At 37.9% G+C, this 19395-nt stretch overlaps 1 protein-coding gene across 2 annotated transcripts in view; it reads right to left on the reverse strand.

Moving 5' to 3' along the window:
• The window catches only part of igf2r (insulin-like growth factor 2 receptor), a 54646-nt gene that overhangs the window by 8595 nt on the left and 26656 nt on the right, over positions 1-19395 (reverse strand). The window contains exons 23-45 of one of the 2 annotated variants that reach the window (XM_042503101.2): positions 19168-19344; positions 18940-19077; positions 18634-18812; positions 17062-17149; positions 16535-16744; positions 16315-16445; positions 15495-15598; positions 14638-14771; positions 14241-14437; positions 13315-13441; positions 12998-13129; positions 9737-9896; positions 8985-9093; positions 6952-7033; positions 6590-6723; positions 5400-5549; positions 5108-5272; positions 4727-4937; positions 3465-3617; positions 2818-3052; positions 1454-1590; positions 944-1061; positions 80-226 (exon numbers count right to left, since the gene is read on the reverse strand). In XM_042503101.2, coding sequence (XP_042359035.2) covers positions 80-226; positions 944-1061; positions 1454-1590; positions 2818-3052; positions 3465-3617; positions 4727-4937; positions 5108-5272; positions 5400-5549; positions 6590-6723; positions 6952-7033; positions 8985-9093; positions 9737-9896; positions 12998-13129; positions 13315-13441; positions 14241-14437; positions 14638-14771; positions 15495-15598; positions 16315-16445; positions 16535-16744; positions 17062-17149; positions 18634-18812; positions 18940-19077; positions 19168-19344 — 3418 coding nt within the window. The remainder of the gene's footprint in view (positions 1-79; positions 227-943; positions 1062-1453; positions 1591-2817; positions 3053-3464; positions 3618-4726; positions 4938-5107; positions 5273-5399; positions 5550-6589; positions 6724-6951; positions 7034-8984; positions 9094-9736; positions 9897-12997; positions 13130-13314; positions 13442-14240; positions 14438-14637; positions 14772-15494; positions 15599-16314; positions 16446-16534; positions 16745-17061; positions 17150-18633; positions 18813-18939; positions 19078-19167; positions 19345-19395) is intronic. The other variant, XM_042503102.2, reaches the window with a different exon arrangement.

Genomic DNA, 19395 nt, shown 5'->3' on the forward strand with positions numbered 1-19395 from the left:
TAGGCAACCAGCTGAAGAAGAGTGTGCATGGAGCAGGATTAAGACAAAGATGGACAGGTGGAGTGTGTGCTTGTGTTACCTGAAGTAGAGCTCTCCCAGACTGAGGCTGGCTCCAGTGTCAGGAACCCGAATCGTCCCATTCACCATCACCACCTCACGCTGCTTCACTGCGCACGCAGACCGGGTCTCCCAGCCAATCACAAACTGACATGAAGCCTTATCCACGCTGTTTACGCAGATACATAGAGAGATGAGATACTCTGAGCATGGCAGCACATTCATTATTTTGGAAAGCAACATTTAAGACTTCAGTTTAAAATGTTGACTGATATTAAACCAGAAGACAAGGCAAAAAGCTGTGAAACTGTCAGATCATGACTAAAATATGACAAATTAAACTTCTAAGTATCAGTTAAATCAAGTTGTGTTTAGTGAAATACCTAAACTTGGAAAAAAAAACATATTTTTTAGAAACAGCTTTTTTGTGAGTAGCATCAACTCTGCCGAGAAACGTTTGGCAATGTGCCTCAAACGATGCTGTAACAAGAGGAAAAAGTTTAACTTTAAGACAAACACTGAGTTCCGTCATTAAAAGGATGTTAGAAATCCCTGAGCCAATGAGTAAATGAGTGTTATTGTAGAAGGTGGTTTATTGATCTGAGCACGCACATGTGTAGTTAAGACTTCACAACAAAAGGCGTGAATGACGCACATTTTGTAGAAAATCATTTAATTATGCTTTGTTGCATTTTTTTCCTTTATGTCCTCATTTTATAGTCATTAAGTCTAGAATTCAATTTAATTAAATAATGTCTTCAAGTTTTTTTCCTCTAACAATTCAATTTCTTCCTTGTTAGGCTAAAATAAAAATAAAATAAAATAAAATAAAATAGAGAACTTTTTTAACTCCTTGGGGAATTGATTTCATTGGGGTGTGTGTTACCTGATGAGTGCTGGGTGTCCGACAGTGGAGCCGCAGCTCAGCTGGATCACAGTCTTGGCCTTCACACCGTTACCACAGACTTCTTCTCCAGATGAGTAATTAATAAATATCTTTCCATCTGCAGAATCAGTTTGAGACTGTGATGATTAACTTTTCAAATGCACAAAATAAAATAATAATTAAAAAAAAAAAAACAGATGTGTGCGTCAGTAATAACAGAAAACAAGAGCTTAAGTAAATGGCGTAATTTCTGTGGTGTTGATAGAAACAAAAAATACTTAAACTTAATTAAAAAAAACTTGCATCTAATTATTATTATTATTATTTTACTCTATTTACCTCAAAACCTGCACTATTTTCTGTTTAAATCTGAGTCAGTTTTGGGTTCAAGTGTAGTAAAATTTTAAAAATACCATCCTGACAGCTTTTGTTTGATTCTATTGGCATCAAAGCTTAAATATGTAGAAATGTTGACCCTAAAAATATCAAAACCTTGACTTTGTTACCCACCAGTGTAGCTCATTTTCTGAGTGTAAACTCGGCCCAGGGTCTGGGTCACTCCTGCTGCTGAACGTCGGCACACAGTCGCTCCTTCAGGACAACCTGGTAATCCACCGTGGATACCCTGACACAGGTTGATGAAGTACCTGAGGACATGAATACAGGAGAGAGTCAGATACTCAAGAAATAAGGGCTCATGTCCTTTAGGTGGCCTTGCAGAAATATTGTGTTTTGTTACATATATGCATGATTCCAGTATTAAGTCTTTGACTGTTTCGCCAAATGTGTTACAGGTAGAAAAGAGGTAATGCACTTATTAAATAAGTTTTAATAAAGTGATTTTTATGCTGGAAAAAATCATGATAGGACCTAGGATGATACAATTTAAGTGTCTTATCTTTTTCAGTATGTGTTAAAAGGTTTTCATTTCTTGCTGTATTTAGTTTGTATTTGTTTTATTTATAAATTTCTTTAAAATTAGCAACAGAGAAAGTTTTAAGGAACCCAGTATAATTTTGTGGTGATATTCACCTCATCAGGTTTGCCCAAAATCAAATTTCTGACATCATTAGCTTCTGTATCATTGACCTTGCTGTCGTCATTGTCACCTTAGTTGGTCCTTCCCATCATTGTCATTCTCACATTGACTATACGCTTTAATATCCTAACTGTGATTTTCTTTGGCTCGATAGAATCCCAAATCTCAGGGGAACCAAAGGAAGGGCAGTCAAGACATTTCCTACAGTTTGCCCTGGATTGTGGTTGGATTTTACTGCAATTTTTACATCCTATTTTTATTTAATCCTGAATTTTAGATTTAAGTTTTAAACCCGTAATTTCTGCAGAAATTAGCAGAAAAAAAGCAAAAAACAACAAAAAACACTGAATTAATATATTTAGCTCAATTCTGTAAGGCCTCCTGCACTTTCCCACCCTTCTGTTTAAATTGAGGGCAAAAGAAACAATATGCATAAATTAATTTTAAAATGAACAAGAAGTTAGACATGGAAACAGAAATAACAGATAAAAAGATAAATAGCTGAAGCTTTGTTTATTTTTTTTCCTGTATAATGCCGTGATGTTGTAGTTTGCTTTTTTAATGGCTTTTTAATTGTATGCATGATTGTGTGAAAGTGTATGATGTAAGGCGTGTAGGAGTATAAAGGTTTAAGTGTATGTGTGTGCTTAGATATGTACGGTTTTGATATACGATCTTATAATACATATATTTTGATTTCAATTATGCAAATTTCATACATAGATATAGTTCTGCTTCTTTTATTTTAAATGTTGCATTAATTCAGTTGTTACCTGTGAGCATTAATGTTAAAAAAACTCAAACAGTGTGCATCCATGACTGAAGCCAGACTTACGAATCTCCTTGGTGGCTAAACTTCCACGGCTCCGTGAGGGAGGACAGGGTTCGGAGGTCGAAGGTCTGATGCTGGCTGACCAGTTTACACTCCATCTTCACCGGTGGACAAACGGCGCTGGTGCGCCACTGAAAAGTGGCTGAACAACCTGCCGTCTCTGAGAGCAGCTGCGGAGTGCCGTGACCCGCAGACTGGTCGCAGGTAAACAATATGGAAGACTGACGCTTACCAGCGGCTGGAAGAGAGAGAAAAAAGGCGGCATGGTCTTTAGTAAAGAGCTAAGAAAATGCAGCACAACAAATCATTTCAGTAGGTGTAAGAAATGATAAAAAAGCCCAAGTTTTAGTGTCTTACAGTAAATAAATGCACACAAGGTGCAGCAAGGAAGAGAAGTCTTTTTTGTTAACAAATTGCAATCAACTGTGGCCATTTTTCAGGTTTGCTCAAGGCTTTGTTATCATTCCACCATCCTGTATGCCTGCTCGTACACCCCACACCATATGCTTGAGTCCTAACTTCCTAAAATCAAATTTTCAAGCCATGAGGAATAGTTGTGATCTCAGTATGTGTGACTGGAGTTCACAGTGCTGATTTTGTTGTCAACGCTCCTCCTTCTCATGTCCTCGCTCCTGCGTAAAAGCGGTCACCTTCACTGCAGAAGCCCCACTTCTTGTCCGTGTCATAGTTTGCAGTGGTGGCACACCACTTCCTGCCATCTGTCATTCCATCTTTGGTGCACTCTGTGTATGACTTCTTCATGATAGTGAAGGGGAGCACACACACCTCGCCCTCATTTGTCACTAGAGCACACAAACAAATGCATGAACTACTTGCTTTTGAAAAAAATATGATCTTATGTCATTATTATGACCCATTTCCCTCCTGGGAGTCTGAAGCACAGTGAAGTAAAAATATCTAAATTTCATGTTGACCCAGCAAATTGAAATATCAGTGAAGCTTTACAAATGCAGAATCTAATCCCGCCTTTCTCTTCTTAAAGGATACGTTGTTTTTTGTTTTTTTTTTAAACTGAACCCTATTTTCATATGTCTTTGTGTCTACGTGACAACAATGGGGACAGCAATTTTTAATCTGGCAGCTGCAAAGCAGGTTGTAACGTAATCATTCAGGGCATTTCACACCTAAAAATACTTGCTTTTGCTGCTGACAAGCTCAGATAGTTATTCTCAGTGACAACATTATGGACAGGATCCCTACAGAGAATAGACCATTTCATTCAAAAGTATGATCGTTTTTGTTTAACTAGAAACATCCCCAAAATTGCCATTGCCAAACCAACCAGAATCCATATGGTAAACAGCAATTTTATCATGGTTAAACACACTTCATTCAAAGTCAACAGAAACCAGAGAAAACGCACAAAAACTGTCTTGGTTCATCTTTTCACTATTCCAACAATCACCAGCTCTGGTTTGGTTAAAATAAACTCTTAATTTACCAAATTAGATGAGAAAATATGCTGGCTCCATACGCGTTAAATTGCTGATTTAACAGGAGTCTGGTGAGTTTAGTGTTGGCATTGCGGGGCTGTTTCTTGTTAAATAAAAAGGATCGTGCTCCTTAACCAAAATGTCTTTTTCTGTAGGGGATGTTGTCCATACGTTGTGAGAAACCTGTCAGTGGCAAAACCAAGCACATTTAGTGGATTAACTGTACATAATTGCACTGAGTAATTACACTGCAGCATAGTTTGTCACTGCCGGCTGCAGCCCCTCATTTAATAACAGACCAGTTTCAAGAATTTTTGTTCCCATTAGTCACTAAGACACAAAAAAAGGGAAAATAATGTTCAGGTTGAAATATACCAAAGTTGCCCTTTAAAGTAAAGGTCAAAAGCCTGAAACTAGGCCTTTTGAGGAGGTCATGAACTGGGTGAGTATAGACCTACCTGGTGGACAGGGATCTCCTCCACCATATTGCATCAGTACGGCCTCCTCGTCATGTTTGAAGTCCATCGTCATGACCTTGCTGATGCCAAATGATGAGGCTGACTTGTCTGGACCAGAACCAGACACCCGACAAACTGCGCTCTTCTTACAGTCCGGTTCCGACACTGAGCTGCAGACGTTGATGTGGTAGGTGCTGGAACCAACTGGTACCTAACATGCAGACTTAAGTTTACTATAATTTTCAACCGATGATCTGGAGTCTGTGCACCCTGACTGCAAAATACTAAATATGGTGAAATGTAAAACAAACCACTGGATATTAGATTTAACAAGAAGAAGGGAATATTCAGGTGAACCTCTCGGAGTTTGACGGAGCTCACCTGGACTTCACCGGAAAGGGCTGAAAGGTCAAAGGTGAACTGGAGCTGGGTGTCGGTGAGCTTGCAACTGCTGGCGTTCATGTGGGTGGCATCTGAACACACTATAGGAGTCGCCCACTCAAACAAATAGACACATTCCTGAAGCCTCAGCATTTGCGGAGAGCCCTGGATAAAAATAAAAAGAGGTCAGTGCTTTGTAAGAAAAAAATAAAACAAGGTGAAAAGAAGAGAGGCTGAGTAGAAGTGCTCGTGTGAGTTTTTTATCATAAAGGACATCAAAGTGCTGACTGACCAGCTCCAGGCCTCTCTGGCAGGTAAAGATGATGGTTGAAGTGTAGTTCTGTGCCGGATCGGCCGCACACTTTGTAGAGCTGTCGTAAGTGATGGACACTTCACCTGTTGCACTATTGATCTTGGGGCCACTGGTCGTCCGCCCAATGTCCTTCAAGACACACAACAAGGGAGAATTAAAGAGAGAAAAGGACAGAGGCTAAATTATTGACAGAGACAGGAAAAGAGGCAAGACATGAAAGATCAATATCATACACACAAAAAACAGAAGAGACACTAACTCATTTTATAATTTTTCATTTTTATCTTTATTTTTATCCAATATTGGTTGTGTAATTATTTCAAGACAAAATAAATTCAAATTTCACATGCCAACAAATCATTAAAGTGCATTTTTTCAGCCCAAGTCTGAAAAATCTATTTGATGAAGCACTTTGCACTTTAAAGAATACTTGACCTGCAAAATGACCATGTTCACTTGAATTCATGAAGAACATTTTGTTCAATGTGGAGGCATGTGATAAAAACAAAGAATCCAAAAAAGTGACTATTCTTTGTGAAGTGCATACGACTGAATAAATGAGACTTAGATTATATTGCACGAGGTGTGTGAGAGTTTGTAGACAGATGTTATGATGTAGTTTTACTGTTATTAAACAACAATAAATCAAAAACATTTGCCATTTTTATTCTTTGTTGACCTTGGCAACATGCAAAGTAAAAACAAAGTTGTCTTCACAAATTCAAAATAACACAGGTTGAGTAATATATATATTCAAATGCTCATTGTGTGGGTGAAGTATTTCTTTAATATGTATTCATTTCATATTGATTGTGTTTGTCATGGCATTAAATGTATTATATGGCACCAGGAGGGACAGTCCAAAGTGCATTTTGCACACCTGGTAAAATGTGGTGTCCTATAAAAATAATAGCTAGAACTATATCAAGATGTCAACCCAAACTACTCACAATAATATCTCTTGTTCTGTTGCAGATTTGCTGCATGAAAAGGTGCCACCAGTCCTTTTTTTATGTGACATCAGTCCAAAGTCAGTGTTCTGGTTTTTATTAAAATGAATCAAACCCCATGAAAGTGAGGAAAGTCAGAAAATACAGGGTCCTATATCCACCTTGTCTGAAAATAATTTGTAGGGGAATGTGTGTGGCTGTGTTTTGTGAGTGTCTTACCACAGGCGGTCCATTATCAGGATCCATACAGACGGCAGCTCCGGGAGGGCAGGTGACCCCGGGGATGGGGTTCAGAGGCTGACAGATGTTTATGTAGAAGTCTGGAGAGTCATCACTTTGGTCCACTGCCTCATCTGGAGGGAGGATAGAGACAGAAATATGGAAACAATAGATATGGATTAATGTTGTGCCTTATAAATGATGCACATGACTGAAAATCTTCATTGACATGACCTGTATTGCACTGTGCTTGTTCTTTGTTAATCTGTGAATGAATTTAAGGCTCCATCACTGTGTGCAAAGGTCATAAGGCATCTGATATCGGTATTTAGGGTTCAGATGTGAAACCGTGGCTCACTGACCTGTTGCTGTGTAGTATCCGCTGACATGAATCAGGGGAGTCAGGTCTATAAGAGAGGAGCCGTTCTGGACTGAACACTTAACCTGAAAAAATGAATGTAAAAGGAAAACAATAAATGTCATTGGTAAATCCTTGCAGAGTAACATTGAATATAATTGAGAAGAGCTTTTGATTCAGATTAATGAACTCAAAAGTAGGATCGACTGGATCAAAGCTTTCAGGTATCCTGCAGCTGCACTTTTCCAGACACCACAGTCACTGCCTGAGTCAGAGGTGATGGAAAAACAGAAGGACTGGAAAATCCTCCCGCCTAACCTAAGTAAGTGGTACACCAACAATCTGCCTTCCCTGTGAGTTCTGTAAACAACAAACGCTTCGTTGACAGAAAGACGACAGTCTGACTGCTGCCCTAAAAAAGTGAAGCTGCCTTCTCGGAGATGAAGAAACTCATCTGTTGTTGCAAAGTACGCTTCTGCCATCTAGTGGCTCTTCTTTTTGATTTTAGGCAAAAAAGTTTTTTGAAATTGACTTATGAAATGAGTTACTGTTATTTACGGCTGCACCTAATGATTAATCTTTTCTCTCGATTAATGTAACGATATATTTTTCGATTACACGACATATCCAACGATGAAGTTATCAATTATTTTAAAGATTCTTTTAAAATGTCCTGATTAACATAATTAATCAAAAACTTTTCTCATAATATTTAAATTTCATTCAATAATCATCTGTAGAAGTAACAATAATATCCATATGTTTCTAAATGAACCTAATTTCCACTTTACTTTCCTGTTATGATATTAATAACAATTATTATCGTTATAATAACTCCTATTTGTTAGATTCCTGATCAGGAAAATACTGGACCTCAAACTTTAAAGGATTGCTGTGTTTTTCGTTAGATGTATGAAATAAGGTCTGTGGATTGTATGTATATATTGTTCAATGACATGAAATATGTCACTACTAAATTTTGAAGTCTTAACGTGTCTTAAAAAAGACAGAAGTGGCCAAATGATACTAAAGGTGCTACAGTTTATAGCCTGATGTTTTACTTCTGGCAATAGCAATAGCACTTGTAATGATCAAAAATTTGTTTCCCACAAAGGTCATTTTCTGCAATATTTCAAAATCCATTGGAAAAATCCCATAGGTGTTTTATTGAGGAAACCAGGCAGACACTTACTTCCATGTTGGCCTACAAAAAACATCATCCTTACCTTCAGTATTGAAACAATATTTTTTAAAATCAAAAACTAATCTGAATCATCACCTTAAAATTGAAAGTTGAATGGAATTACGGATTTGAAGAATCGTGACACCGCAAAGTCACAGTCATAGTTTTCAGACTTCAGAAAGCAGAGGAACGCAACCATTTTTATTCTATATACCATGACTGCAGAAGGTTTCCTTTGAATAGTTTCATCTTTTGATCCTCTGAGGCAAGAGAGTCGGACACAACCCCACACTTCCTACAGCACCACAAAATTTAATTCCACATTCCCGTCTCCTCATATTACTCTATTATCCTTGAGGAGCCTCGAGAAGCTGACTGTCATCCACCTTCAGGCTATACCCAACTGATATTAATTTTGCTCTGTCAAATAGCCAATTTAGTGTTAGTTTGTTAAGGAATGCTCCATGTTTTTCTACTTCACTATATGAAAAAAATGTGTTAATATAAAAATTACACTTCTATACAGTATCCTATAATTATTTGCTGGCATAGGAAACCAGTATGACCGCAACAAAGAAGCCTAATAAAATCTGTATGACTGTTAAGATGAATCTGATTTGTGAGGCTGTGGTGACACATGCTGGGAACAGGATTAATGGAATTCAGAGCTAAACATTTTTAATATAATATAATGAACCAGTGAGGGCACATTCTTGTCATTTCTTCACTGCATTAGATGGGACGACCCTCTCTAGCCAGAAGTTTCCAAAAATGTACTTCATCAGGCCGGTTGGCATACTGAGAGTTGCGATATTTGACTTAGCACGAAGTTAAATACAGAAAAAAAAACTTACTTGTTCCTCGCAGACCAGGGGTGTGTGGAAAGAGAAGAAGTATGTGCAAGTCTCAGCATTGGAGGCGATGAGAACTGGCTCTGGTGGGGCCGAGCCCATGATAGGTGGCCTGCACAAACACACAATACACACTGAGTTCTTTGAGGTACCAAGATTTTAAAAAATAGCTTATTTCCAAAATAAATGTAATCTGCTTGATGTTTGTATTCAAGCTTTTCACAGTGAGTGTTTTTTTTTTCTCCACGTGAATGTGACAGAAATGTATCTGAAAACTAAATCTAAAGCCAAACTGAAGATCAAAGCTTTTAGGCAAACCATATTTTTCTTATTCAAGCACTGCATATAAATGTAAGTCAAGTAGTATATGTGTATTCGTGCATATTTTTATACAGAGTTAAGGTTAATTTGATTGAATTAGGTCAATCTAAATTTTGCCAAGAGGTAAGTATAAAGTAAGTAGTTTTAGTGGTAAGTTAAAGATTTCTATCATCAGGAATGCAGACTTTCACACAAAGGAGCTTGATTTATTTTGACAAAAAGAAATAAATTAAATTAGATGAAATATTTGTGGTAATTAAGACCTCACAGATATTCTATGACTTTTAAAGCTCATTCGTTATCAAATTTAATTCAAGACATTTTTAAGCCCTCTTAAGGACATGCAGACACCCTTGCTACAAGTCATCTTGGGTCAGTGCAGCGTTTAACACGGTAAATGTTGTATTAGTGAAGTGCAGAGAGAGGAGAAATACCTGCAGATGAAATTGATGATGGTGTTGTATTTGAGGGCGGGGTTTGCTAGGCAGGGACTTCCTCCTTCATACGTCAGCTCCAGAACGTGATCCTTGTATGACAGTTTCCTGCTCAGTAGACCGCCGCTCACTGCAGTCGTGGCATCCTTGATACACACAGCTAGAACACAATGTGGAAATAGATGTTTGAGAATGCTCAGAGTACTTCAGTGCACAAATACAGCTCTATTTAAACTCAACTCAAATGACAGTCCTATGAGGTAGATCACAATAGTTTCACATTACAACAAGGGTACTTCTTCTTTCTAACATCTGAAAAGATAATTAAATACAGGTGAGATTTTGTTTTTGGTCATTTTTGATGTCTGTTAGGATGTCTGTTATTATGTCTCACAGTTTTCTGCTTCGGCCATGAGCCAGTGAGAAAATGATTAAATTCAGATTAAAATTAGAATCATGGATCATTTTTTAATGTTGAACATTTCTGCCAATTTCTTAAGAGAGGTGGATGTTATAAAAACTGACTGAAACTGAACTTTTCTGAATATCCACAGAAAGTTCTAATTGCAAATGATAAAACTTAAATGATTCAATGATTTTCTTTTTTAAATCTTAAAAATAAACTCCCTTGCGTTCATACTTACAAACTAAAACTAAAAATTTTGAACTAAGGAGTAATACTTTTATTTTAAAAGTAACATTGTATTTAATTCCCATATCTTTCATTGAAAAGGTAAATATATTTAATTAATCACTTTTTTTAGATTAATTTTAATAACATCTATCCCTCATGTTTCCTCATCAACCACTACAATCACGTCAATAATTATAATTAAAAACACCAAGCATATCCATCCCATAACTGTCTACCACTGAACTGCACCACAGTGTCTGTTTTAACTTCCTTTTTGATCCTATATTACTGACTACTTTAAATTGGGATTTTTATTGTGATGTAAATATTTTAATTATATATTCTGCTCTATATTTTATATTCCTCAGGGTACTTCCATACATTTTTCTCAGTTTTCAAGATTTTAGGATTTTACTGTTTACATACTGCACTGCTCACTTATCTATTTACTTATTTATTTAACTAATTACTACTATAACAATGCTGTGTTTTATCTATTATAATGTTTTTATTTAACGATCACGATCACAACGATCTGAGTACTTCATTTTTTCATGTACTGCATGGCTGGAAAGACAATAAAGAGTCATTGATCTATCACTGTGTGTTTTGATGTAGGTTCAACATTTCTAAACTTTCTCATAGTTCGAATTACAAATTCAGACCTGTTACGCAGCCTTGGCTGAGGCATGTGCTCCTTCAGTGCCTCCCAGTTTACTGTGCAGAATCTACTACAGCTCTGGTAGAGGAGCTGTCAATCATTTGAGAAGTGCTGGCATTTCACATCTCTTATGACGTCCAAAACAGCGGTGACGCATGTGAGTGTTACATGAACTACACAAATGACCTAGAAAGACTAAACAATAACCAGAGGAGAAGTGAATGGATTCTTAATGGAGCCCTCTCCTTACATGTTGTTATTGTTATAAACTTGAATATTGAGTCTCATGCACCTCCTTCAAAAAATTGTAGACAGGTGCATAGGTGGAAAAATTCCATAGGTAAGAAAAGAGAATCCCAGCACACTGTCCTATTATGTGAAATAAACTTTAATTAGTTAACTTTTAAGTATTATTATTATAATTATTATTATTAATTATTATTTTTAAAAAATCTGATTTGCTGCAAGAAAAATGTCAGTTTGTGAGAATCTGCAAAGCTTTCAGAGGAAATACAGTATGGTGGCCAATGCAAAACTGCCAAAATGCAAATGGCACTATCTATTGCCTTTGTTTGGTTTTTCCTTTAAAAGCTACTGTTGAAACTACATGGCAACATCCATGGAAGAGGACCCACTCCGTATGTATATGTATATGTATATACATGTATATATATACAGCTCACTCTACGTTAACGAAAACACAATTTTTATTTGCAGGTAATCTTAAAACGAATGAAAATACAATTTTGATTTCTACCAATAGATGCCCCTAAATTCTACACTCGAGATGAAATAAACAACAGAAAAGCATTTTTTCATAGCTCTGGTGATTTAAGGTAACTTCTTAAACTGAGCTGTAAAAGCTGCAGACATCTGTTGTTAAGAGTTTTTTCAGATGTACCAGTAAAAAATATCTTCTTTATGTTCAAACAAGATGGGAAAACTGGGTTTCAAAGAATAATATATAATTACATATTTTAAACGTGCATCCCCATCTATTAACCTACACTGTTTTCACTAGTCTGTGAAGCCACAGAGTGAGGAGTTTATATAATAACATCATGTCGGCTCTGACGTTAAAGGTTGATCTGATTGCCTACTAAGTGCTTTTGTGTGCGTGTGCTGAAGATGCTAAAAACGTAAGCAAGTGACCTTTGATCCTTTGAGTGTCAGCTGGCTTTGAAAGCCTATTGTGTCCCAGCAACAAAGCCTCTGTTAAGATACTTCTCACATTTTATTGAGTGTAGTGCAAGTACAAGAAAATGACAATGAAAATTAGTAAAAAATAAATAAATAAATAAATAATAAAAACGGCCAAAATAAAATAAATAAATAAAAAGACAGTTTAAAAAAAGAACAACAAAAAGGCAAAGAAGACTTGGAAAAAGGCCTTAAAATATTAAAATACTTCTGTAATTTCAAATACTTAATTATGATAATAATAGTTTTTCTCTAGCATTACTCGTTTCTCCTGATACATTTGTTCCTAGTTTTTTTTATTTTTTGTCCCAGAAATAATTTTCTAAATCTACTTTTTTCTTGCAATTTGTAGAATGTTCCTTACCAAGTTACTCATTGCTTTTTTTCATGCACTAAAAAAAAAAAATTAAAACAATTTGCTCAGGGTTCAAAGGTTTAAATACTTGTGAAATTCATCCGAAAGCAGCACAAAACAAGGAATGTCGCTCAAGGTTTCAAAGGACTAACTGAAACATGACGCATTATAAAACATGAAACTGCGGAATACTTAAATTTAAGGCTGATTCATTCTACTAAATATCATAACATACCGAGCAGAAACTTATTTTAATGAGGTTAAACTAATGCAAACATAATTTCACCTGTCTTGCTGTTTGAGCACAGAATGAAGGAGGAGTTGTTTTGATTCTATGCATCAGTGGCTAAATAATAAAACACCCAAAAGATGACCTGAGGCCACAGTCACTGGACAGATGGATGTACGTACCAGTGTCGGGGCTGCATCCAACGTTGCTCACGTTTCCACAGATGTTCATGCGGAACATCTTCCTGTGGTCCTGAGGGTCGTACACGGTGTAACCTCCTTCCTTTGTCAGAACATTGAGATCAAACAAATGACCTGTGGAGGGGAGATACTTTTCACAAACTTCTGAAGGTCGCATTTTATAAAAATACAAATACATTTTTCCAGTTTCTATCGTCACCAGACTATAAAATGAAAATGAAAGACAGACAAATGACAGGTATGTCTATACTGCATAAAGAGTGTACAAAACTTCTGTTTTTTTTTTTAAAATGTCTGACCTGTAGCGGGGTTGGTGACCCTGCAGTTGTCGTGTTGGGTGCTGTTCAGAGGGCAGGCGGCAGCTGTTAACCAGAGGAAGGTGTACACACAGTCCTCAATGGCAGAGATCAGAGTAGGCCGGGAGTCCTGGATGGGAGATAGGAACACACACGTTGATCATTTGTCTGTATTGCCCTGGTGTTTTTAACAAAAATAAAGTTGTATCTGCTCAGTTTTAGGTTCATATATTACTGGTCTACACGTAAACGGACATTGTTGAAAAGAAATAATTTCCCCATCTACACAACAAGGACAGTAGCTCAGTGCGAGGAGATTTGGCTTTGGAACAAGAGAGACACTTTTTAGAGGCTCCACACTGACCAATGGTGGACTGGCACCTGAGGACATGCCAGTTCACCTCCTGGGTACTGCTAAGATGCAATTCACTAGGGTACCAATCCTGTTACTGCTTTGTACACTGTATTCAAAGCATTTTATCATTCTGCCATGTGGCAACGCATATATCTAACTATCTATACATACATACACACACACACACACACATAGATATATATACATATACACACATGTCACACAACAACAATAATGGGCACGATTCACAACAATGTGTGAATTGATGAGATGATGTCATTGTTTCTGCTTTGTTTTACATGTTCACAAAGATACAAAGTAGAGTTTAAAATATCTGCACCTTGGAAGGTGTTTTAGTGTCCTAAAACTCTGTTTGCATGTGGACAAGAGGTTAAAACGTCGAGGCAAATGTCCATTTTCAAAAGTATCTGTATAGGTGTAGACATGGCCTGAGTCCTGCACCAGCAAAACTTGTCAAGAGGTTAACTGTTAAACAACTCTTTAGACAGTGTGATGTATACATCGGTCCAACTGAAGCATATTTACTGTATCTTTTATAAAGTGCATGTCTTACCACTTTGTCTTTGTCACACTTGAAGCGAATGATGCTACTCTTGTTGCGGATTCTATCAGGACACAGCTGGCCGCTGGTGTACTGCAGCTTCAGCACATTTCTGTCCCATGTAGGACCAGACTCCACCTGACCCAGACTCACATAGTCCTCTCCAACCTTCAAACAGGACGCTGCACTGGAGGGACACTTCCATGAACCTGTAAGGGGCCAAGACAGAGTCAACTTTCACTGAATTTATGGCAAGGAAATAAAGATGGATGACAGGTTCAGATTTAATTTAGTTCCACAATGCTGTCTTTCAACTTGAATTCAGATAAACCAACCAAAGCTGGACATTACAGTATCACTGTATACTTAACCAAATATAGAGCAAAAGTTGACAAGCATGCAAACTGACCTCCCTGCTGCACCAGTGATCTGCAGACGTTGATGTAAAATCGGTTCTTTGTGTCCTCAGTCGAGGTCTCCACCTCCCAGTTTCCAGTGTCCATAGCCAGAGGGGAGAGGTCGTACGAGTGGCCCTGACCATCACTGAGGACACAAAACATTTTCAGAGGGGAAACAGTCAGTGCAATTTGTTCTTTGTCTCTGTTTGGGAGTAGGCTGTGCACACATTTAAATCCTCATTCTTTCATCTACTGCCACGCTGTAACACTTTAAGTTTCTTTCAATACTTATCGGCTACTTTATGAAATGCACATCTGCATAAATTAGATCCATTGCACTGCACTTATGTAACAGTGGTGAAGAACACCAAGAGCAAATATGATGAGTTGAGTTGTCATTTAACAAAATTACAAACTGTCGTGTTAAATGTGAATTAATCCAAGAACAGAGAGAAAAATTGCCTCCTTAGTTACAATATGACCGCTTGCTGGCAAGCAATCTAGCATATAATAAACGATTTTTGAAACGAGCACTACTCACTCCCCAGAAAATGCACCAGAGCTAACCTGTCATTATATCAGTTCCAGTAAAGTTCACTGAGAAAAATTTGGGTAAAACTGAATCCTTCAGCACGTTTACATGTTGTTCACTGCTGAGGTTGTTTGTAACTGGTGCCAACAATATTCTCATAAATCCAACTGTATCTCCTCCTCCCTGCTCCGAGTGTGTGGAGGGATGGTAGACAGCTGTCTACTAATGTAAAAGTATGCTTTAAGGAAATGAGTTGAAGGGAATAAGAAACACCTGCATGAGAAGTGTGCATGAAAAAGGTGGGAGAGGAAGAGAAACTGAGAAAGAGATTATTACTTGTAAGAGCAGCTGGTGGTTTTGACTGGAATGCAGGCCAGAGCGGTGGGCCAGTTGAACATGTAGGTACAGTCTGGAGTCTCCTTGATGAACTCTGGTGTTCCCTTAATGGGTGAATCAACAGAACACACAATTAGTTTCAATCATAAAAGAGCTGGCATGTGATTTACAGAAAGAAATGTACGCTGTGACATTTTGGGGGAAAGTGTTTGCTGTCAAAATCAGAATAAGATAAAAAGACGGATATTGATGCTGACAAAAAAAAGAAGAAAAGAAAAAAAACTTCCAACTTTCTTGAAGTCATCTGGTTCACAAGTTTTTTACTGGTTAGTAGGGCTGTCAGCAGTAACGCGTTAATTGTGATGCGATTAAGGTCCCTACACAATGCGTTATTTTTTAAAAACTGCGGGCCAACATCCTCCTGTCAAGCCAAATAATGTTCCAGAGTTAGTCTTATTTATTTGCCATGGAAAAACAACATGGCCTCAGGCTGACAAATCCTATTCCACATGTAAGGGAGCATGCTTGTTCTGTACAGATCCCAACAAAAAAAAGCACCATTATCATTTTTTACATTGTTTTCAGTGAAAATGAACTGGATGTTTTTACTTTTTTTGCATACTGTGCAGCCCTGTATCCTACAAATAATGTCTTTTTTGTATATTTCCCCATAAGCTGTTTTTTTCCAAGCTCTAAGTCACCAATCAACATTTGCAGAATTTTAAGCATGGTCATTTTTCACAACCTAGTGAGATCTGTATGATCTGATGGTTTTCTGTGTGTGTGTGTGTGTGTGTGTGTGTGTATTGATAAAACTCACAGGATGCCTGTCAGGGTGGCAGAAGAAGTAAATCTCGGTGGATCGTTTGTATATCTTGTGACAGTCCTCTCCATTAGTGTAATTCAGAATGAGCTGGTCTCCCACATAAGTCAGAACCTGGCTTTCCATTCCTGCAAAATAATAATAACACAAATGTATACATACAATACTACATCAAATATGACACTATTCGAGCTAGTTTTGATTGTTATTTCCATACCTGCAATCTTGTGGGTCTCCCCATCCACCTGGCAGGAGGAGACAGATTCATTTCCTGTGTCTTTGTGGGTGCAGACGCCTCTCTGGAGCCCCCCACAGACCGATAGGTGGTAGATGTACTTATCATTCCTGACAGGGTAATCACGACCCTTCAGGGAGCTCAGGTTGAACTCGTAGCCAGTCTTGGGGTCACGAACTCGGCAGTCATCACCTGGTTAGACAAGTGTGGACGATGACCAACAAGGTACAAATAATTGTCTCTCGTGCATCACGGTTTAATCACTATTGATGGTCAGTGCTGTTCGTTTATTAAAACTTCATCATGGCCTCTGATATTGTGGATTATATAATGAAATCACCACCACTGTTGTTTGATCTTGATGATTTCAGTATTTTGTTCAAATTCCAAACATTTCAAATATTTCTGTGTTTGTTATCAGCACAAATTATCCAAAAACAGCAGTTTTAATCTTATAATATTGGCTTCCACAATCCTTGTGACTTTGTCTCATACACACACTTTTTTACCTTGAGACTTCCTGATGGGGCAGGCTTCAGATGTCCTCCAGATAAAGACATATTCACAGCCATGTTCACCGTCAAACATGGGGTCACCCTAAAAAAACAGACACACACATATACGAAAAACAATGTAAGCGTCACTTTATCTGGTTTGTTGCATGTCTTCTGAGCATTGTTCAGGTTGTCATTTCTGGCCTAATGGAATATGCAAACAATAAACTTAAGAGAAAACATAACTCAGAATAACTGCATATTACACTTAGGACTGATGTTTAATGGGGGATATATTACGCTTTTACTTTTTTTCTATCATACATATAATGTTATAGTGTGGGATGTTCATGTGCCCAAAATTTTAAATAACAAGGTAATTTTCTGAATACTCTGTTTCCAGAGATTTTTACTTTGATAGCATCAGCTAGAGACAAATTTCTTTACATGGTCATCTGCTCCAGGCACGCCACTGCAAGTGTATACATTATTTAACTTACACTGCTACATAAGGCTACGTGCTGACGTCAGGGAAACATGTAAACTTGTTTGCCAACATCGTTAGTTTCTCCACACTTTCAGATCATATTCCTGCTGGAACATGTCTGGTTGTGTTTAGAGGATTTTAATGGTAATAATTCAGAGTAGAAAGTGCCACTATTATCTGCTACAGTCATGAGGACAGGCAACTGGTATTTAATTACACAACTTTACTATTAAAAGGTGATAGAAATGTGGTTTTAAAGAAAGTGAATCATCATCTTCAAAGTGTATGTAATGTACTGGCGTGTTTGTGTCACAAAACAATCATCCTTTGTGCCATGAATTACAAGTTTCTGCACCAAAGTTCATCCTGGTTTCACTTTCTCTTTTTACACAGCTACATTGAACTCCAGTGTCAAATGCAAATGACCTCAGGCCGTTGCACACGAGATAATTAAACGATACAAAGATGCAAAATAATCAACTCTCAATATTTCACATCAGAACTATTCATACTGGCAGCATTGAGAATTTATGTCAATTACAACACCTGTTCAATAAAAGCATTTGATGTAAATATATTCACCAGCAGTGATGTGAATTTACTACTACTACCGGGATCCCATTGTCCCAGAGGAGCGTCTGCCTGCTTGCTTGAGATAAGTTTTATAAACTCAGCTGCTTTAAGCTTTTAAATAATAAAAGTTACTTGAGCTCTGTGTCTAACCCATTAAACAGCAGCTGGAAGTGTACATGAATTTAAGTTCCCTCTATTAAATAATGATATAGTGTACAAGTCAAGGGCTTTTATTGTGAAATTTAATAACGGAAGTAGTGGATCTGTCAAAGGCCTTCACACTAATACTGAGCCTGAACACATCTTGTGTGGAGGTCTGAAGCTGCTTTGACACCAATAAGCTGCGTTCACTACACAATGTCTGTGTAGACATTGATGGTACCGTCATTACAACCTGTCAATCATCTTGTGATGGTATGATCACAGATTAGGTTTATGGTAACAACCTAAATGTATCCTCCTACAGAAACAGTTCATGGTTGATAACATTGGGAGTGAATGATCACAGTTGGAGCTCTAATACTCACCGGTTTGTCATCACACTGGAAGATGATGCGTGTTGAGTAGCGGGATGTTGAGCCACACCGGTCTCCGTTCTGGTAAACAATGCTGATGGAGCCGTCCTCCGCCGCCTGCGGGCTGGACTGGACGTATCCCAGGTTGTAACTCTTGCCATCAATCACACCACAAGCACCCAAAGGACCCACTAGAGGGAAGAGCAATCATTTAATTCCAGGATAACATATTCTATTATTTCCCTTTGATTATCATAGCAATCTGACTAAATGTGTGTATGTGCGGGTGGACTGGGAGACATGGAAAATCATACCAACCTGGACAGTCACTCAGAGTGGGGAGGGGCTTGCAGACGCTGATGTAAAAGTTGCGCGATTTGACCGCATCTGTATGTATGGCGGTCCACGGGCTGTCACGGATCAGGTGCCTCAGGTCATACTCGTTACCATAGGAATCTAGAGGTAACAGAAAGTGTATTTACACAGACAAGCAAAAGGAGCGGTGTTCGAGGGTTCTTGAGTACTTGTGTGTGTGTGTGTCCGTACCAATAATCTGGCAGTCGACCGGAGCAGGGATGCAGGCCAGCGCAGTGGAGAACTCAAAGAGGACGTTGTGGACCGTGTGGCTGGATAAAGAACTTAAGTCCTCTTGCAGCAGTTTCAATGAACCGGGATGAGAGTTTGGATCACACACAAAATTAATGGTGAAGGTGTCCCGAGTTGCTGATGAAGAGGGAAAATTTAAAGGAAAAGTGCAGAAAATGTTACAGAGCT

The sequence above is a fragment of the Plectropomus leopardus genome, chromosome 16 (genome assembly GCF_026936395.1).
Source record: "Plectropomus leopardus strain MGB_pleo_1.0 chromosome 16, ASM2693639v1, whole genome shotgun sequence".
In the NCBI taxonomy this organism is placed as follows: Eukaryota; Metazoa; Chordata; class Actinopteri; order Perciformes; family Serranidae; genus Plectropomus; species Plectropomus leopardus.